The sequence below is a fragment of the Pelmatolapia mariae genome, linkage group LG23 (genome assembly GCF_036321145.2).
Source record: "Pelmatolapia mariae isolate MD_Pm_ZW linkage group LG23, Pm_UMD_F_2, whole genome shotgun sequence".
Lineage (NCBI taxonomy): Eukaryota > Metazoa > Chordata > Actinopteri > Cichliformes > Cichlidae > Pelmatolapia > Pelmatolapia mariae.
This window is the reverse complement of record NC_086246.1, coordinates 42,540,459-42,563,080: the sequence shown is the minus strand read 5'-3', so window position 1 is coordinate 42,563,080 and position 22,622 is coordinate 42,540,459. Positions and strand designations below refer to the sequence as shown.

The following is a 22,622-nucleotide window of genomic DNA, read 5'->3' as shown; positions in this document are numbered from 1 at the left end:
AGGCTTATGAAGAGCATGCCATTACCCTCCAGCAGTGCTAGGTCTTTAGCTTTACTTATGGGAATAGTCGCATTCTGTGCCACTGGTAGCGCTAATGCGACCCCCCCGGTCACAAATTAGTTTCAATTTTTTTTTATAATATTCAATTACATAATATTGAAATGTAGAAAATTCACTTGGCAGGTCAACCTCTAAAAGAAAATGAAGACTGGGAAGTAACAAGTAGGACATGCCAAAGTTTTACTTTCTGACATTAGAATAATGGCGTCACACAGGGACCTTGAGATGAGTTCTTGTCACACCAGAGCCTCATGACAGAGCTTACTCATCTGGAGTTGTTGTCTCACTCTCACTCTGAGACAAAAGGAAAACTTCCATTCTCGAGTTTCTATGGAAACGCCACACAGGAGGACTTTTTTTTAAAGCTATTTATGGGTCTCTTGACAGTGCAGTGAATCTTATGAAAGAGAGTCATTCAAACTCCAGACAGTATCCTACTCTGGGAGAGGGCGAAGATGGGGGCCCAGCATAGTGGCAAAGTAATGGAAGTAACCACCTTAAAGAAATACTTTGAGAGTTTTGGGAAAATGCAGTTTGTTTTCTTGCCAAGGTTTAGATGAAAAGATCAATGTCACCCTCATGTCTTGGCTCATTGCACAAGACTACAGCCAATGGCCGGTTCTCATTGCTTTGCATAGAGACAGAACACAGGAAAGAAGCTAATCTAAGTAATAAGTCCTTGCTTTACAGTGGGTGTTTAAAAAAAAAAAAAACTTAGGCTGGAAACTTCAACTAGCCTAGAAAAATAGTCTGTTTCCTTCCCACCCCCTTTAAAGCTCATGTTTTTGAACTGCACCAAAGAGTCAATTTTTTCACTTTCTTTTTCAGAGTAACTACAGTATTCAGCATTGCAGAAAGTGTGACACTCAACAAGATTATCACCCTTTGTGGGAGTAAAGTTTAGGTAGCTGCTCTGCAAACAGCTGCAATTTTGAAAAATTTTAACATTTGTGACTAAATAAGATAAACTGTGTGTACTAATTACACTGGATTAGCCAGAAACAATTGTTCATATCTGGCTAAAAACTGTGCCAGAATCAACATGCAGAAATCAGAATTCATAAAGTTCAAGTGATATTTAGCGCTGGTGTGGCAGAAATCCTATATCTAAATGGCTGAATTTTGTATAGAGGGAAACGAGCAATAATCCATTCAAGCTTTCCAACAACTACAACAACTCACTGAGCTTGTTTGTTTCCCTCGCTACATACCAAATTGCTTCCCACACATTTGTCTACAGGCAAGAAAACACTCGGCAGTCTGGAGGCCAGATGGAGGCCTGGATCACATGTGAGAAGAACAGGAAGTTTTCAGAAGCCCTTGAAACTCTCCTCCTGTTCCTCCTCATGTTCTTCTCTGTTCCTAGGTCAGCAAAAGCGTCTGTGGGTTTTTCTGAAATTTATTTACAGACACAATGTCTTTCATTCCATTACTAAACACATCTATAGAGTAACCACTCGCTGACCCTAAACAAAATACCGTTTACTGCCAGTTCCTGGCCCTCCTGTGTACATTTAGGGTTGGTGGGAATCTGGACACTAGAATATAATAATCTTTTTTAGAGTTGAGGTACAAACTCCATAAGGATACCATGTGCAGCTCTAGGAACTATATCTCTGTATAAAGGTGGTGGTGATCACAGTGAGGTTGTAAAAACATTCAAAAATATGTTTCTGGCCCAAGTACCCTTTGTAAGCTACAGATTAGTCATCAGAGAGAAAGCATTTCTGCAGTAAAGGGGTACGGATTTATAGTACGGTATATACACACAATGCACATCTGCCACACATACGGTTTTCATGAAGCTCTTACGCATGCGGGTAAAAGTGCTGGCTTTAAACAAAACAACTTGCACATGAACTGGCATGTCTCTCTGTGCAGCCTTTTGCATATGGGCTGATTTCTTTACCTGGCTGGCCTCATATGAGGGGTAGAGCCTGGTTCTGGGTGGCCCCGGGATCACCCAGTCTGCTTGTCTGATTTGAAACTGAAAGATCAGAACTCTTTAAGTCTGTGCCAGTTCATACACTGTGCTTAACACTGGCTCTCACAGGAACCCACTCAAATTTCAGAGCAGACAGAGTGAGAAAGCAAAATGTAAGCTAAAAAGAAACAGAGCGAGATCAAAGACTGAAAAGAAAATGAGGCAAAGAGAGGAAGAAACGCTTGCCCTCCTGAACCTATAATATAGCTTTGTGGCACAGACACACTGACATTTGGTTAGCAGGCTAATTTAGCAACGCAAAAACAACTGGGGCAAGAAATCACTGGGGCGCACAACTGACGTGCCAAAAACAATAATCTGATAATGATTAGAACTGCTCAATGCAGCATTTTTCATGTTTTAAACACCTTTTAATTGCCAGCAGACCGCAACTTAAAAGCTAAAGACTTTCCGAACCTCTGCTGCCTATAACAGCCTTGCCTCTGTTTGAAGGACTTAGGCTGGACTTTCTATGCACTCCTGTGTTCTCTGCTGCTGCTATTTTCAGGTCCCAGCCTGAACAGTGAGCAATACTAACTAACATTAACTCTAAAACTGAGTCCACTAATCATAAACATCAAAAAATAACCGTCTTTCTAAGTAAAGACAAGCATGTTTGTACACAACGCAAAGCCTGCAGACATTACAATACCAATATGAACAGAGTCGTAGGTACTCCTGTAGGTCTTCATCTGGCTTGTGGGATCAACTAAAACCCTTAAATGCCATTCTTCTGGGGAATGTTTTTTAAAAATTTCTTTTTAAAATTACTTCCCCAGCCAAGTTTATGAATTAGAAATCATCAGATGATCCAGTGTAGCTAAAATACAGATTAAAGCTTGCAGGCAGAGCGTCACTTCCTCGCCCACTAACATTACCTCAAGCAAAACCTTCTCTGAATGAAAATGCTAGTGGACTAGCTTGAAAAATTATGTCACCTGCATACATGATCCTAACTTATCCACAATATCAGTACTGATTTTAGTAAACAGTAAAACATATAATGGCACAAACAAAAGCTCTGATTTCCAGATTAAAGCTAAGAGCAGCGTTGGTCAACTAGCTATCGGTAAATAGTTTTACATCATATTTGTAGCTTTGGTAGCTTTTTTACATGTAGCCACTGTGAAGTCACCCATTCAGGTCATACATGCTTTGGTGTGTATTTTGTGGGGTGGGGGGGGGGGGGCATTTTTATGCCTTTACTGGATATTTGAGCAGTCAAGATAGACAGGAAAGTGGGGAGAAAGAGAGGGGGACGGCATGCCGCAAGGAGCTGCAGGTCGGACTCAAACCTGCTTCGCTGCACTCTGGCCATGTGGAATATGGTCACCCGCTCACCCACTGAGCTAAACTGGCACCCCGGCATGCCCTTTCTGACTCTACCAAATGCCAAAAATGTATAAAATAAAAAAACTGTTCTATTCAATATGAAACTAAACTAACAATCGAGCCCATATAGTTGTAAAGAACATGTTTACTGAGGTCACAGGAAACTGAGGGACTTCTTTACTTCTATACACAGGAAAGATTTTTGTAACCACATGTTTCACCCCCTGTTGGCCATTGAGAAAAATGCAGCTTTAAGACATTTCACTACTTAAACTATTAAGATAAATCAATCTTCTATACCAACTATGGTCACATGTAAGTCTACTTTGTATACCTGAGAGCCAGTATAATAACAACAGTATGTATGATGGTCTCCCAGTCACTGTAGTGTTTTGTTAGCATAAACAAACCAACTGCAGTTTGCTTCACGGCCACAGGTGTTTTTAATTACAATGGTTTACTGGAAGTCTTGTATAGCTCTTTACAGTCTTGTAGACCAGATCAAGCTGTCTGTCAAACAGTAACTAAATTTATGCACGTTAGGAAAGTCCACGTAAGTTAATTACAGTATTACACAACCTCTGATTATACTGTAAAACTATTTAAACATTTTGTACTGAAACAGATTACAAGTCATCTCCTGTAGATGTAATGATAACATTTTCTGAGTAAGCAACTCATTAATCAGTACATTAACTAGATTAAAATGAATCAACTCAATCAATAGTGAGATTTTGAGCTCACAGGCTTCTTTTGTCACGTATAATAATAATTAATAGCCTGGATTAGCACAGAGGAAGTCAACTTGTATCCAAGCTACAGCGGGATTAGTTCGCAAATGTCACAGTATCTGTGTATTGAGTACTAGTCAATATGAGCTGAATACTAAGCATTTCCTCACATTACTCTCCACTGTGTTGGTGAAAGCATGCAGTGTCTGTAGCCTTTTGTTCTCTCAGTCATTCAGGGTGAGCCACCTGCTCTGCTCTGCTTCAGCTGACTTTAATTTACTCAGGGTGTTGCAAGGCAAAGGGAAATTTGACAAGAAGCTGGGCAACTACCTTTCCTACTATAACCACTACTATCATGTGTTCCAGTAATCTTTGTTAAATGTGTGCATGTTTCTCATATACCTGCTTATCTTTCAATTGCTCTGTTGTATGTCAGAGCAGTGGGCAACTGAAGAACATTTGCTTGCACTGGCTGGTATTTGTACGCCTCTACAGTGGACAAACAAGGCCAGGATATTGACACAGTCCTGGAAAAAGGCCAAGGCACAAACACTGCATCTGTTCTCTGAGTCAAGGAGCAGCACAGCAGTGACCATTTTTTGCTTTCTTAGCAAAGTGTGTGAGTGTATTTGGCCAGTCCACCCTAATTCAGTGCAGATGTAACATGTAACTGCTAGCCTTCCTTCATGTGTCTGGCATCCCAAACTGAAGTACCAAAGAGCAAATCTGGGAAAAAATTGTATACAGTTCAGCATCCTCACTAGCATAAGCTGAAAGTGTAGTCCTGTGTATTCTACAACCCAGTTTACCTGCATGAGAAGCCCATTTCTGAATTTTAGATTTCTCCTCTTCTTCTTATCTGTGGACAATCCCTTAGCTCTTATAAAAGTTCAGTCTCTGCTAACTGGTTAGCCCTTCCTGTGATTCCCTGCCAGGAGGTTGACCAGGAACTGCTGTGGTGATCCTCAAGGTATTTCATACAGAATTTTATATCTCTGCTCTCCAGGGAGTCTCTCCTGGACTCCAATTCAACTAACAGTGACTACAATTGCTTTATGCACTTCAAGACGATAAAGTTGGGGTTCATCCATGGAATAAAGAACTAACTATAGAGGCAGCAGATTTTGGCGCACCCATTTCATCCCCTACTGCAACAAATCAGTTCAAGTGTGTGGGAAACAGTATTGCTTGACAAGGTCATTGCACTCATTATTTAATAAGCTTGTGTCAGTCCTGAAGCTGTAGACCTCTGCTTTAATGAAGCACAAACTTAGTTTTAGTGATCAGCCACAACATTAAAACCACAGACAGGTAAAGCCTGTAACACCGATTACCTCATTACAATGAAAGTTTGATTCTGGAAACTCTGAGTCCCAACATTTTAAAAGGCACTGCAGACGAAGCAGACCCCCTTCAAGCAATGGCACGCCCTGAAAGCAGCAGTCTCTCCTACCAGGACAAAAATGCTCACGATGGAGAGCTCGTAGACTCAGTTTTCCAGCCCCAGATTCACTGCCAGGCACCACCAGACCCCGAACATGTATTGCGTAGTGTATCGAAGCAGTTTTGACAGCTCAAAGCAGAGCTGCATAGTTGGAGGCAAGTGGCGATAAATACATATCTTTGTTTTAAATATATAATAAAATAAGCATTAACAAGAAATCTTTCTTTCATAAGCATCTCGGTGACATTTCCTGCCCACATTTGCCATTAAGGGCAGACACATGGGCAGAGCTCATTAGACATTTGACGAGATTCACATTTCAAAAATCCCAGGTTGCTTTGGTTAATCATCTCACAGCAATACCATTAAGACAGATGCTGGCTCTTCTGAAACTAATCAGGATGCCCAGATTCATAGCTAATTGGCCTCTCGACATCATCAGCGTGAATTTCAGGGCCTCTCAGAAAGAAGAACAGAAAAGCAGACTGCTCGGCTCAAACTCGCACCAACATTTCAACATAGCCGTCACATGTCTGTTTGTGTACTGCCTGCACACCTGTGTTTTTGTGGGTGTGTACCGTATAATGGGCCCTCATGGATCTAAATTCAGTCTGTGACTCATTAAAACAAACATTGCTCAGGTTGTGTCAGACCAGTCATAGAGTACTGGGTGTGTGTGTGTGTGTGTGTGTGTGTGTGTGGGGTTGGGCTCAATGTACATTTGTCTCCAATCAGAAGAGTTATGATGGGGTGCAAGTTGAAAGCAATTCTCAAGTCAGTGCTTGTGGTGGGATGTGAGTGCAGAAAGCATATAATGGATGAGTCTTGGTCAGATCTCTCTTCTATTCAAGTCCCTTTCAATAATTAATCACGTGCTGTCAGCAAGTGAGACCTCACACATGTGGAGTTACTGAAAACACAGCCATCCAGTAGCCTAGTTTTGAATATTATGGCGAATCTTCTTGCAAAATAAGTCACATAAGACTCCTTTTAATCATCTGAACCAGAAAAGAGACGCAAGAGCTCAAAGAATGTATTCAATAAACAAATGATTAACCACAATGAGTTTTTTTAACCGTCGTCTTTTCCGTTATAAGTCACTGGAAACTTTTTTTTCACATTACAGCAAAGATCTATAGAAGCTAGTCTTGTCAGGTGGTTAGTAATTCCACGACATGGTTATTTCATCTAACATGACCAAACTTCTATTGAAATGAATACAGAGCCATAACTTAAATATTATAAATTATATGAAACATAAAAGTTACATTTATAGAGTCAAATAAGTAAAAATAAGGAAATGAGGATTGTAAGTAAACCCCCTCCACAGGTTTCACTACTACTAAACATGGGCAGTGTTGCACAACAGTAACCTGGATTTCACTTTTTCTGATTTAAGAAAAGAGCATCAACTATTAGATTAACAAATATATCTTATTAGCCTGCTGCTCCTAATGACCATGATTTTAAATGCAACAACAACAAAAAAAACCACAATTTTTTTTTGTGTTAAACTGACATCTGTCCACTTTTGTGCATCACTTTAGGTAAGCCAAATTATTCATTCCTGTATGTAAACAAGCTTAAAGAAGATTCATTTCACCCTGGCTGATACATTTACACACTCACTACTTTCTCTTCATGCTGGAAATTTAAAAATAACCTCCCTCATTTTCTCAGTCTCCATCTTCTCTTCCCCTGTTTGCAGAGGTGCACACAACCAGTTATCTTTCGTCTGTGCCCAAACAAAGCCAGAGTTATGGAAAGTGGCAAGTGCTACATGAATTACGTGTAGCAAGAGACATAATAAGCAAAGAACTTTAGTGGAACAATGAAATTGCCCAAATCCATCCTAAAAGGAGGTGGAACAATGATGCGGTGGTTAGCAATGCCGCTTGGGTTCCTGAATTCAAATGCAGCTGCCGGATGGGGATGTGTGGAGTTTGTGCCTGTGCCTGTCAAGGATCTCTCTGGGTAGCCTGGCTTCCTCCTTAAGTGGTTAGGTTACGTTCATTGCTGATTCTGAATTGGTTGTAGCTGTGAACATTAGTGCAAAATGCTGATAGACTGACCACCTATGAGAGCTGGGATAGGCTCCAGTTCCCTCCCCCGTGAGTTGGATGAGCAGTTGGCAACACTGATGGCTGAATATCCTACCCAGGTGTTCCTAGTTGAAACCCTGTTCTTCCCTACAATTTTACTATGATAAAATATGCCTGTAATAACACAGCTGAACATCTACTGAAGTTCAGCTTCTACTGAAGTTCAACCACACCATGACTGGCTCGGATCTTTCTCAGTTTGGCTATAGACTGGCTCTTTGTGGAAAGGTAGGCAAACACTATCGTTCCACAAAAAAGAATGATATTCTTGAAACGTTGTCTTTTATGATATGCGGTTCGGGCTGTTTGTCAAATCCAACAAATCTGAAAACATCACCTGAGCCACTTATCACATTTCCATAGATTTTATGACTATTCAATTAGCTGTCACTGAAAATGTGTTAGATGCAGATCGTTTGTTAAATTGAAAAGGCATTTTCATAAATCAAGATTTTATGCCCAGAGCTCTTAAAGTGATTAACATGTAATTTCATTTTTCAAGACATACACAATCCTGCAGTTCACTTTCCCTCAACATTTTAGTTTTACTTTGTGATCTAAATAACTTGTGACAAACTCAACTATAATCTTGTGCTTCGGGGAGTAGACTGTACTTTCCAAGCCTCTTCCGATTGCGATTACTGTTCACACTGCAAGTAAATGTGTTATGGCATCCAGTGGTGAAAAAGATGTGGCTGGACAGTTACATTTATCATTAACACTTCATCGTCTGGATACCCAGTCCCCTCTCACTGCTGAGACATCTCTCAGGGACAAATGCAGATTAACTGCACCGCTGGGCCTTGAAGAATAAACAGGAAACATTTCAGCACATACTAGAACACTAACATAGAAAATCAAGACCAGAAATCCTAAGCAGACATTTCAAATATTTTATGTACTTCCCCCCCACCCACCCACCCCCCTTAGGAAATAAGCAAGGTGAGTCAGAGGCTGCTGCAGCTGCTTAAAAGGTGGGTTAAGAGCAAGCAATGGCCCCAGGGTCAGAGGTCAAACAACTGAAAATGAAACTGAGCGAATCATGATTCTGCCTGAGGGATGGGAACTGAACACTTAACATGCCAGCAGTCAAACGGTCCATGGATGACCAATCCTGGCCCACCAAACACAACACAGGGTGAGAGGTGAAACTGTTATGTTAAGGTCAGCCAGGTATTAGAGGTACCTCGGGAATACTTTGTGGTTAGGGGGGGGACTCCTGCCCTCAACCAGCTGACAAAACATCAAAAGGATAAATTATACTGAAAACAACTGTAAAACAATTTAGTGTTACTTCATCACGCACAAGACAGACTAGATGACATTTTTATTTTGCTGACATAACCTGAATTATTGTGTGACAAGCACAACTGAGAGGATTGTAAAACAAAAAGCTGACAAGTTGTTGGTCCCCAAAACATTTTTCTAAGAGCCTTTACCTAGGTGGCTACTCGACCACACACAGACTCACACACAAAACACAGGATCTAAAGAAAGGCTTTTGTTAGCTTCCACAGGTGTGACTGGGACTGAGGTAAAGAAGGTCGTGGATGCTTGTCTTAGTATCTTCATGCTGACAGACATGCCAGGAGATGTGACAGACAAAAAAAAACAGAAAAAAAAAAAAGAGGGCCACTGGCAACTGTGGCATTTTATGTTTGGAGGACCACCCAGAATCCAGTGTCAAAACAACATAAAAGAAAAACATCAACACACACTGTTTACAAAACCTACACAATGAAATTAACCCTGTGAGGTCTGATGCTTCTTTTATCGCACTAATCTAAGAACATAAAAATGTAACTACATGACATAGCAAAGCAGACCTCTGACTCTGACTGGTCTGTTTCTGAGCAATTTTAAGTGTAAACACATTATTGACTTGTCGAAGCACACTGATGGACATGCTGTTTTTCCTCATTTTTTAGCTGTGACACTATATAGACTCTGGGTCCTTCCTGTGATTTAATAAACGTGACTTCTTCAAAATGTGTTTGCTTCAAGTACAACATGAACAGCTTAGTTTTACTTACACGGGCGCACACACAGCAGGGATTCAACACATTAAGGCTTAAGGCATTGTCGATGCTTGGTACTCTGACCTCATGCTATAAGGAAAAAAAACTTCTGTATTTTGAAAATTGTTTTTGTAATTCTTGATAATCTTGAGGGTGATATGTGTTTTAACATAAGATTTACCACAACATGGCTGTGCAGTCTAGTCTGTAAGTGCTACGTAAGGCTTTAATCAGTTGTTTTTTCCATGTAATAGAAAAATAAATTTGCTATTAAATTTGTTTCTCATCTGCACTTTTTTCTTCATTTGTTTTTTTTCCCTCTTTGAAGTGAACTCACTGTCACCTCATTTTCATTATCAAGGTTATTATAAAGCAAGCATTCAAGCAATCAATACACAGTCAGTGACATAAAAATCTTGTTGAAGGTTTTTTGCTTAGCTTAGATTTCCACAGTCGCTCTGAACCAAATCTCTATCAAGGTTTTTTTCTGCATAGAAAAGATTCTGATGACCCCACTATTTAAAAAGGTCATCCAGAGCCAGAGGTGGGAAATCAGCAGCACTCAAGTAAATGAAGACCCCGTAAATAAAGTTGGCCAAAGGAAAATATTTAACAAAGCATAAAAGACATTTCAAAATTGTTAAATAAGGCCAGAGTCTCATTATCTTTACTGTAAGATCCCCTAAAGATGCACTGCGATTCAGGAAAAACCCTGCCTTTGCAAATGGATGCCAGCACAGGCGATATATTCCACACAACACACATCAAAAACTATTTAAATCTTTTTCAAAATATGTATTTTGTTTTTCTTCAAAATTTAGGGTTTGGGTAGTTCGGGTAATCAGATCTCACAAGATGAAATGTAATAAGCAATTTATAAAAGGTAGCCCAAAGAAAATGATGGACACATCTTCTGCATGTGGTATAAATCTGACAGTGCCTTGGAACAAAATATTACCACTTAAATAAAGTCTGCCTGGAGGCTTTCAGGTGCAGAAGCACATCACTGCACGCTTGATTATCAACAGAACTACACACCTTAGTTACTGTGAAAGACGCAGACTTGTAACCACAATCACCACATAAACCTTAAAGAGGTGATGTCTCACAACGCAAACACGCAGACGATGCACATAAAATGCATGTTGATACTTTAAGGTGTACTGAAAAGGGTAAATGTGAGCTGGCAAGCAGGACGAGACCCAACAAGCCCAATGTTTAGAGGAGAAACAGTGACCTACAAGTGCTCATGACATTCCTCAGAGACACACCAACACAAAACATCCCCGCCTGTCTGGGAAAATACTCGGAACAAAAGTCTCTTCCTCTAATCGTCTCGACTAAAAATCTTGATGAACTAAAAACCACAAAAGGCAGGCGTACACCTTCGTCTCATTGTCGTCTTGGAAGCGGTAAAACCCTACAATGAAGATGCTTCAGATGCACCTTAATCTCACTTGATTCCGTCTTTTTTGCTTCTCCCTGCATATTATACAACCCCACGCATTCTTATTCACTGCATGTGTTCCAAAACATAGGTAGGAATCTGAAAATTGCCAAAAATGATGATTACGGTTATTATTATGAGCATGTTTGCCTATGACATCAGTAATGTGACAAACTGGCAAGCTGCCCAGGTTCCCGTCTTTATGCCAAAGGCATGATAGGATAGCCTTCATTCCTCTGTGAGACTGTGGATTAGTGTATTTACTATCCATCTACTACTAGGATTTAAAATTTACAAACTGGCAAAATTTTTACTTTGAGGAGGACTCATTCTGCTCACTTACAGTTCCATCTTTATATTTGTGGACTTTACTAGACTAGCTTTGCAGTCTAAACACAACGCTTAATATTATGATTTTTTTTTAATTGTGCATCTGCTCATCTTCAGAGAAAAGAAAACAGATATCTTTTGACATTTCTTACAAGGTATCTGTGAAATATTTTTCCCCAAAGAACCCTCCCCCCAGCAACTGTGGCATTTTATGTTTGATGGACCACCCAAAACCTAGTGTTAAAACAACATAAAAGAAACACATTAACACACTTCTTACAAAACCTACACAATGAAACTAACCCTCTGAGACCAGTGTTAAATCTAAGAACATAAAAATGGAACTACATGTCGTAGCAAAGCAGACCTCCATGAGAGCGATCGGTCTGTTTGACAGCAATATTAAGTGTTAACGAACAAGGATGTCTAGGGCTGGTTAGAAGGTTTAGCGTAGTGGTACAATTTAATGTCACAGTGGATTCATGTAGCGCTACATGCTATAACAATAACTGCTAAATATGTGGTGGTACAGACATGAAAGTGGAGCATCATATGTGCAATTATGTAAAAAGGAGGTGAGGAGGACAGACAGAGACAGCAGGGAGTATATTTTCCCCTTCCAGCAACAAGACACAGTAACATGTAGGGAAAGCCAGTGGACAACCCTCAGCTGAGCAGGAGCAACAGTGTTAGTTCCTAAAATTTTCCTGGTTATGACTACTCAGTATTGAAACCACAATTTTCAAACGCAAAAAACTTGACTTTTGAAAAACGAGTATCTGTTAAACTTGTAATTTTGTTTCTCATGAGGCTTCTTGAACTGAAAGTTTTGAGAAAATATATAATACAAGAACAGGTCCATTTACCATAGTTATCTGGAGTGTTTTTCTATATGGTAAAGTTAACAGGAACAGTAGGTTTATAAAGGTTAACAAAATACATTAGCTGAAGGGTTGTAGCTTTTGTATGTTAAAAAATGTCCATAGCCTTCTTGGGTCTTTCAATACATCATAAAAATTATAATAAACTGAACACTGAGAGCAAGCTGAATCCTGAACAAACACTAAGCTCTGTGTAATATGAGCATCCATCTCCGTAGCAGTGCAAAAGTCAAAAAAAGGACAAGTATAAAAACTATAAAAAATATGAAGTGCATTAGATGAGTATTAAAAGATACACAGTGGGAACCAGAGATGAAGACACACTGATTACTTCACTAGATAGCAACTGTTTGTTTGTTTCCTCAGAATGAAAGTCAGCAGTCAAAAGTAATTCAATTCAATTTATATAACGCCAAATCCCAAAGTCCTAACAGAGCACTTTACATAGGAAGGCCAAGGCCTTAAAACATCATAAACAGACCCAAAAATTCCCTTTCAGAAAGCACTTTGAGACAGGGAGTAAAAGAACGGGGAGCAGAGCCGACTCAGTGTCTAATAAACTCTAATCTCATTAGACCTTTAACAGGCTTCAGCACAGATTTAGACAGTGAGGAGGGAGGAGGTACATGGAAGAAATATGGCAAAAAAAAACCTCAGCTGGTGTCAGTGGCTCATAAGAGAAAATTACAGGTGGCTCTAAAATCCCGGCATGCACTGTCCTGAAGGTTGCAACTACTTGTAGACCTGCGTGGGAAATATAGAGGAGGCGAGAGAAAAGTGTGAGCGTGTTGAGAGAGCTGGAATGAACAGACCAAAGCCCTCTTGAAAAATTCCCAGTGGAAAGCAGTAAGTATGTGTTTGCAGTATGTGGGTAGCGTGAGGGTGTAATGAAGGGGTTCAGCCGCGCAGGCAGAGGTCAGCCAGCCGGCCAAGAGGAAAGGCCTCAACAACAATATGATGTCATCAAAGACCGCCAGCGTGACTCATCGACCTCAGACGAGGGAGGTGCACAGGAATTTTAATGACATCTCTCTACATAAGGAACCCATAAACAGCATTCTTTTTCTCTGAAGAAATAAATCCACTACAAAAGAGACAGAACACGCCACAACTTTATTACAAAAATAACTGAGGAACAAAAATGCTTTCCAATGTCCTGCGGGTACCTAGATATTAGACAACTTCCTTCAATCAGCTGAAAATAATACTAAATTAGAAGGCTGCGCTTTGCTTCCTGTGTGTTTAGAATTAATCCTTGAGGACAATGTGAGATAACGCCAGGAAGAAAAGGCTATCAAACACACCAGGCCTATAAAAAGGAAAAAGCAGCCCTCATTACCAAAGAAGAGACAACGACCTAATTACATCCCAAAAAGGTCAGGAAAGTATATTGTTTCACTTCACATCAGCTAATCATATAATGACACGCACACACACACACTCATAAAGACAAACACTCAAATCCTTCATAGCGTACAAAAGATACAAGCATCATTTGTACGTATTTTCCTCCTAAATGTAGCCTCCAAACTGTAGTTAATGCAGAGTGGAGGATTGAATTAAAAATTAACTCTGACAGTTTTATGACAAAGGCAGAAATTATCATGAAAGACAGTCTATTTTTATACTCTCAGTGCAGGCTCAACTCTCCAGAGAGAGACAATGATAGCTGAAGATATTCACTAAAAGCTCTCTCCAGTTCTTCCCCTCTCTCCTTCCTTTGCTCTGACCCAACTGCTATGACACCTGAACCCTGACCTTCGACTTCCAGACAGATCCAATAGCTTTACTCGCTCTCATGCATAAAACAAAACAAAACAAAAACATAGGAGTTATCTGTTCTCAATCCGCATGAACAAAATACTATGTTATACGAGTCAACAAGCGAGAAAGGCAGACAAAACACTCATGTAACGGAGCACCACGGAGGTGAGTCATCAACCTGACTGCGAGGGCCCAGACAACCACAGAGCTACATTCAAGACAAGCCTTTTCAATCCTCTCATCAAAGAAATGCCAGGGTGCCGTGTCAAACAACTGCTGCAACCCCGGAGATGATAAGAGGAGGGGCAGAAAGCTGAAACATTTGTCCCATTTGGTCCTAACGCCTTCACTTAACACTCATCAGTTTCTGTTACTGGTGGCCTTTCCGTTCATGCGCGCGCGCACACACACACACACACACACACACACACACACACACACACACACACACACACTCTCTACATGTGTCGGTCAGTCACTAGGATCAGACGCGACCCGAAACAAAACCCTGTTGTGCATCTGTCAGGCAGTCCCCAGTCAGAGCCATTCTCTGGCCATATAAGAATTGGAGGTGGAGCTCTCCCTCAACAGAGGAATGGCACAAGAGCCGCATCAAGCCTTGAAAGATCCCCCCCCCCCAAAAAAAAAAAAAAATCCAGGGGAACAAAAAAAAAAGAAAAAAAAAAAGAAGTGGGACTGAGGGTGTCACCCGGGGGCAGTGAGGCAGCTCAGTCCCCAAGGAGCACTGGCCAGAGATCAGTGAGAGCTTTGATCTCTGGCTTTTATGTTGTGAAAATGTTACACCTGCACTGCCATGTCTTTTCTTGTTCTCTGTTATCAGCACAGAGCCTTAGGAGAGCAGACTTGAGAGAGATCATTAGTCAATAGTATGACACTGTGAAAAATCTATAGAAGTGCTCGGAAAATAGAAAACCGTATTCATAGATGACATGGGCAGCATACCCTCAAAGGGGAATCAGTGTATTAGTTTCGAATGACCATCTCTCTCTCTCCCCCTTTTTTTTTGGTAACAAACAGGCTTTTCAGCACTGAGGGGAAATTCCAAAAAGCACAAACAGCTTTGAAATGAGCACAAAAGCTCTGAAGTGATACTTTGGCAAATGAGGCGGGTCCCCCAGTAGCAATTTACAGCAAGGCCTCTGATCTTCATACCTGCATGGCTCGGCAGCTACATTATCAGAGCTTTGACATTCCAGTGATTCTACACAAGACCCTGACATCTTTTCATCTACCCAATCCTCCCTTCGTGGAGACCAGAGCTGTTCAAAGAGGGGCCCACGGGTCTGTCATGGGTGTATTTACAGCATGAAATGTAAAGAATCTAAAGAGAATTTGTTAATTAAAACATATTTTAAAACACACATCACATGTCATTTTATGGTAAATAGGCCTGAGCAGCTTGGAGAAAATCATAAATAGCATAAATCACAACACATCATGAAGAAAAATTGCATTTCTTTATTTCCCGCTGGATTCTACGAGTGTTCGTGTGAAGGAAAGGGCTGCCCAACCATGTTAAGGAGGCACAGTTATGCTGTTTTACGTTAATTGATAAATAAATACCATGTGCCCACTGTGACAGTGAATAGGGATGTGCTGATCTGATATTGCATATCAGTGACAACAGTGACAACACACCAGATCTGTTTTTTATGACACTTTGAGTCAGCAGAAGCAGAGGCATTACAGCTTGCAGGAAGTTTACAACAAAGGATAAAACGTTTGGAGGTATATTCCAGTATATATTCTTACACCGACAGACTTTCTGGTGGCTCTTTCTCACTCTCTTTAGGTTTAGTGTAACTCTTGCTGGGAAGCTTTTGCTGAACTTACAATGACATAATACACTGTTGTCAACTCTGTCATTTAATTTCACCTGTCTTTTGACAGCTCTGCTCCACAGATGTGTGTTTGTGTGTGAGGAGCAGCAAGGATGACCACTTAGACTGAGAGTGAGTAAAGGAGAAACTAGCACAACTATGAATGACAGCAGTATGAAGCAGCTTAATGACTCTTAACACTAGGGATGGGTATCGTTTAGGTTTTATCCGATACCGGTGCCAAACCGGTACTTTTGAAACGGTGCCGGTGCTTAAACGGTGCTCAAACCGGTGCTTAAAGAATGGAGAACACAAAATTGGTCCAAAAACCTCTCATGTTCAGCTGTTTGTTTGTTTTTTTTGTAAAAAGATAACAATGTTAGCCTTTTCTGCAGCTATAGGGCATATAAATATATGGTATCACTCTTGGCTGGAAGCAGTGCTTAAACAATGGAAAAAAAACACAAACTTTGTCCAAAAACCTCTCATGTTTAACTGTTTTCCACTTTTTCTTTGGTCATTTTAGCCTTTTTGGCCAGGGTGAAGGGAGTATCTACCATCAAACAAGAAGACAGCCGCATGTAGCTATGATGATGTTTGCTAGTTCACCTTACATGCATTAATTTAATAACGTGGTTAGCCTACTCAACGTAAATTACACATGAACAACATTAAGTCACTCACGCAGAGAAGAACGGCTGCTGCTGCCATCATCATCCTCATCATTTCTGCTACACTGGCAGGGCTAGGGGCCAGGACTCTCTTCTTCGGGTTTTTGGGGGATATTGCTAATTCCGGGTCTGATAACAGGCACCACACCGGTGGCATGTGCCGGTGTGAGGTCTCACAGCAAGCTTTTAAACATGGCGCATTTCTCGGCTTTAAAAAAAAAAAACCGCTATGCGTCGCCAGGTGTTTCATCAGATTCAAGGTGTTACCTCCTTTGACAGTATCACAGTATCAGCTTAAAGCACTTGTTGCAGGCTGCTGAGTTTGCATCTTTTGCTGCGAAGTACAGCCAGACTCTTGACCACTTCGCCTTGGGCATTTCTAATCTGTAGCTCTGCTCTAAAAGAACATACGTACCTGGGCCCGCATACTATCCTCGGAAACGTAAAATGATTGGCTAGAATTGGCTCAGGAAAAAAAAGCACCGAAATGTGCGCTGCTTTTCGGTCTGGTTACTACCGTTTATGACAGCACCGGTGCCATCATGGCACCGGACACCGGTACCCATCCCTACTTAACACTGACCTTAAATGTGACCAGTGAAAATAAATTAGGTCAATAACGTGACCATATTTATAAAAAAATGTATTTATCTTGGTCCTGTTCTCATTTATCATTTTACTAATCAATACCAATACTTTTACAAGGTTATACAAAGTAATGTGTAAGTCAAGCTAATGCTCCCTTACAGGTAAAAGATTAATTTCCACCATCTTCCTCAGAGTGAGAACTTTAGCTGATTAAATTAACACAGGTATCTGATCATTACCTGATGCAGATACCTCAGCATTGTATCGGAACTGAAATGAGTTAAATGTGCACTTGCTTTAAAATAAACAGTCTGCAGTCATCAGACATAGTTTAAGAAGGTGGTGGTGAAAGTCTGCTCAACTGTAGGCAGATCGTTTTGCTGACTGGTGAATGACATTGAGGACTTCACAACAGCAACCAGACTGCACTGCCAAAATGAGGGCGAGGGGATTGTCTGAGAGTAAACTGATTGCACTGCTGTCTGGGGCAGTCAAATAAATAAAATAATTTTTAAAATATACTTGGATATCCATCCATAGACCTGGGCAGCCCACCCAAATAAAGTCTATGAGCCAGTTTCCTCGTCATAGATAATCCCAGTCCTAGACTAAAAGGAAAAATTCAATGAAGATCCCCGTAGGGTAAAGAATTTAGTCTAGGATTAGGCATAATCCATGTCTGGGAATCTGCATGTCAAACACTGAATATGACATGACACAACAACACATGCCATCTTAGGTTGAACAGCTTATTTTGCCCTTAAAAATTAAACCATCATTAAACTCGTGTTTTCTTAGGCTTAGACATTGAGAAACAAATGTTGTGTGTTGTTTTCACTCTTTCACCGTCATCTGTGTCTCATCAGTGGTATCTAAATAAAACTACTGAAACACAGACTCCAAGTCTTTCACAATTTTCTTTCTGCTCTAAATACACTTTACAAGTCCCCTCAGTGTTGCAGATAAAACAACCACCCTGCAGATCCACCCTGAATTTCACAAGCAACACTGCAGCAGGGATCGCAAGAGCAAGGCTGTCTGTGGGATATGACAATGTCAGCAACTAAGAAAGGCCTGCGAGCTCTTCTTACGGGAGTAAGTCCATCTACTGTTGGCATAGAGTGCAGGATCATTTGGTGGCTTAACTATTAACTGCTCTCAATCACTGCCTTCAGTAATGTTGGGCTGCTAGTCAACGGGCTGGCTTTGGGATCACCATGATAACCGTTAATCCGCAGCAAGGATTAGAGAGCCAGTAATGCAACATGCTGTTTTTAATCCACACAGATTTTCTCTGTTTTGTTTCAGCTTGACCATAACAATGGGAAACACAGATGTGTACTCACTGAGCCATGTTCAGGTAGTTAATATACTAACCCGGACGAGGGTGCTCTTAGCCTGAGCTCGCTGGGGTTGTGCTCCCGGGGTGCCCTGGTCCCGGGATCCACTTCCATGTGCCCTGGCCATGGCTCCAGATGTACCATTTGTGCAGACTGCCGCCCCAGGGCCAACCCTCCGTGGCCTCTGCTTGATTCCATCTAAGAGCCGCACAAGTAGGATGTTGCTGGGAAGTTCATCCACGGCACACTCCACCAACGTCCGGCACTCTGGGCAGCGCAACTCCCCGCGTGAGCCAAGGATACCTTGGAGGCAACGCCGGCAGAAGGTGTGCTGACAAGGAAGAACCTTTGCCGAGGCATCTAGCCGCTCGAGACAAACGGGGCACTCGAGCAAATCCAACAACACGGACTCGTCCATTCTCTGTGTGTTCTGCCTCTAATTCAGCAGAAAAACATGATGCTGATAAGGTTTTTGTTTGGAAGCACATCAAGTACTGTCACGTCACTCCCATGCCTCGGCTATTGCCATGGCACCTGCATCAGCTTAAAAAAAAACACAATAATAATAAAAAAAGAAAAAAGAAAAAGGTCAAGACATTCATATTTATCAACTGTATACACAAGAAATAGGTCATGGCATACGTATTTAACAGACATCGCAGATGGCTGTAACAACTGTAACAATTACAAGATAATGACTAAAATTTTAGCACAAACATCCACAAAGTTTGTCACGTAGTTCTCAGTGAATATTGCTTCAAGGTACTTTTTACTGGCAATGCAAACTCGTACTATGAACTGAACTGTGGTTTTGGAAACCCCTTACATGCTTACATATGGCTGAAGCTGTATTGTGTTGCTTCATAATTTGAGCATCAAGCCATCATGAACCAAAACCAGTTCCAAAAAAGTTCAGTCCACTAGTATTGCATTCATCCAAGCTTATCACTTCTGACAGCTGCACACTGCAGAGCAGTGAAGTCAAACTCAGGGCAGCAGAGCTTCTGCACACCTGAGAATTTCAAGTCCTTTTTCTACTTTCTATAAACAATGTGTTCAGATTTGGAAAAGATAAAGCAGCTGGAAATTTGTGTAAGCTTACTTTGTTTCTGCACACAGAAAAGTGATCATGGACCAATAAGGATCAATAAGAAGAATGGATTACAGCACTGATTCCAATAAAATGCCATCCATCTCACAGGACTGGTCTCCAGCAGCTCATGTCTCTTATATTGAGAATTATATCATGTCTATAACAGTGTTCTTAGTAAAGCCAAATAGGACAACTGTATCAAATTCCCGTTTCTTCTGATAAGAACCTTAGTGTCTCTAATAGCAACTGCAAATCAAACGACCTATTTTAAAGGCTATTTATACGCAATGCAAGTTTACCAAGGTTACTGCATGTAAGGATGAAGATGTCTCCATTTAGAGCATACTAAACACTTCTGTTTACTGCACACTTGAAGGCAAAGTATCGAAAAACAAGCCTACGGAGACTTCAAATGGATTATAATGAGATTATTACGGAGGAGACCTCGATTTTTTCAGAGCAACAGAAATGTTTGTGGCTCCAGGAGTCAATACTTTTAAAGCTGTTTTAAGAAACCTCATGCATAAATTTATCGGCGAGCTTAATGCCTCTGAAAATGAAATCATGGTGGGCTTATAAAGTCTAAGATTTAGTACCAATCCAAGGCATGGAGACACTGCTGCATGTGTCTTTCTATAAGACATCTACACCCTATTTTTTCCGTGCTTTTAAAATGGGGTTTCTTCGTTTTGTTTTATATCTGCACTGTAATGCAGAATGAATTGCCGCACTAAAACCTAACATACATAGGAGAATTGTTGCTAAATCTCGCAAAAACATTAAAAGGAAAAAAGAACAGTTTTAAGGTCTATCATTAGATTACCTAGCGGGGGACAGGAGGCCAAGTTAATCTCATTTACTCGACAGCGGATAATTACACCTGGCAACTGTGATCTTGGATCCTCGGACCCTTTAAACTGACTGTACGGTTAACACCGCCGAGCCAGACACAAAAAAAGAGAAACCTGCAGCAGCGGTGAAGCACTGAAGTGCAGTGATTTGTGTTTAAAGAGCGGAATCATGCAGGAGGATTCACACACGACTAAGTAAACCTGGTAAAAAAAAAAAAAAAAAAACAAATCCTAATAACACAACAAACTTTAATTATTAATCCTCATTTTTTTCCTTTTTTTTTTTAAATGACAAAATCTTACGCTTATACCGCAACATTGTAACAAAAAACGAAAACATTACATAACGACGCTAAACAGTAACTAATTATTCTTATGCTACTTTCTTTTGAGGTGGATTATTCTCGAACTGAACTACAAAAAAGCAAATTAAACTAAGTTTGTTAGCAAGTATCGCTTCATAACAAGGAGGCTGCTTTAATGTCGTCCCCCCTTAAAAAAATACCCAACAGTTAAGTTTGCGCACTTGGAAAATAAAGAGTTTTAACAACTTTAAGACACAAACAAATATATTTATACCACTCCTAAGTACTTCAACTACTATTATTATGTAATTCAGCTTACCTCTTCCAGAACAGGACTCCTCCTCTTGTTGCTCTGTATCTCCCGTAATTTTTTTTTTTGCCTCCTTGCTAGTTAGCAAGCCTTCTCAGATATCTACAAACCACTTCTCTGTGAGTATCCAGCAGGCAAATGCTGCCGTTTTTACCCAGACAGGTTTTGTTTAGAGGCGCACACCGCACAGGAATCGCAGACCTCTATCAGATAGTGGAGTAAAACCTGACATGAGAAACACAATACAAGAGAGACAACGGAACTCCAGCCTCACCGAGCGCCATGCTGGTACTTCTGCTCTGCGGGACTGCTGCTGGAACAAGCCGAGAGGGGGAGGGAGTGAAGTGGCCTTCCGGTGCTGTCGGAAATGGGAACATTATGGAGGCTCAATGCACAATAAAAGTAGATGGAAGTAGGAAAATACACATCTTAAAGGTGATATAGCTGATATATAACTGGGAAAAAGTATTCCCATTAAGGTGAGCAGATTCCAACAAAATTTAAAACCAGGGGCTTTTGCAGGATTTCTTTTTCCACTGAAGGGACCAATAACAAGGCAGGGGCGGTGATAATTCTACAAACTGTCAGGGCAAAAATTCCCAGGGGGCCCCTTCATCCAGCCTTCACTGCCATTACTTTATAAATATTCTGAAAACAGCAAAAAACGAAACAAAAAAAAACAGTTTGTGAATGTAACTCTCTGTTACGGCACAGCTGCCAGAGTCAGACAGCAAAGCAAGGTAAGATTTAGGCAGCATTTAGGTGCTAGATTTCTCCACTCTCTCTTTTTCTTTTTTCTTTTTCACTTTCAAAACAACAACTTCTTTTCATTTTCACTTAGTGATTGTCATTGCTTTCATAAGGTTTGTTTAAACAGAATTGTTATTGCCACTTACAGTGGGAGTAAGGGGACTCAGGTGTGCCCCCTCAGGGAGGTTAGAAATCTCAGACTATCACTACAAACTTTTCACTACTGGCCTGGTGCCCCAAACAACAAGCAAGCCTTGCATTGCTTGGTTGCCTTTGAGCACATCCTGAGTTATCCTCCTTCATGAAACTTAAACTTACAAAATTTTACAACATTAATTTAATGTTTTATTTAATGTTTTTATGGAACAGACTACACTACTGTGTGAGTGAGGAAATTTGACTTTTACCAAAAATACCTTGAGTTAGAGTAGAAAAGCACTATATAGCTACCAGTGTTTTTGTAGAAAGCATGGGTAGATTATCTGGCTAAAATAAATAAATAAACTTAAAATAATTAGATTAATGCAGTATGCATGATCAAAAATTATGATTCTTTAAAATGTACATCACTCCAGCGTTGCAGCTGGATTCAAAAGATTCAGCAAAAAAAAAAAAAGATAACTAAAGCTTTAAAACAATTGTAATGAAGTGTAATGAAGAACACCATTTACATCACGAGTAGAAGCAGAAGTAGATAGTGATGTAAACTGCCTCATATAACTAATTTTATACCGCTATTTGTGTTTTAATACCACGTTTCTAATAATCATCAGCTACTTC

At 40.5% G+C, this 22,622-nt stretch overlaps 1 protein-coding gene across 1 annotated transcript in view; it reads right to left on the bottom strand.

Moving 5' to 3' along the window:
* sh3rf1 (SH3 domain containing ring finger 1) overlaps positions 1-21,371 on the bottom strand; it is a 53,044-nt gene extending 31,673 nt beyond the window's left edge. The window contains exons 1-2 of the mRNA XM_063466889.1: positions 21,102-21,371; positions 18,571-19,076 (exon numbers count right to left, since the gene is read on the bottom strand). Of these exons, the coding sequence (XP_063322959.1) occupies positions 18,571-18,951 (381 nt within the window). The 5' untranslated portion in view covers positions 18,952-19,076; positions 21,102-21,371. The remainder of the gene's footprint in view (positions 1-18,570; positions 19,077-21,101) is intronic.
* Positions 21,372-22,622: the final 1,251 nt, after the last annotated feature.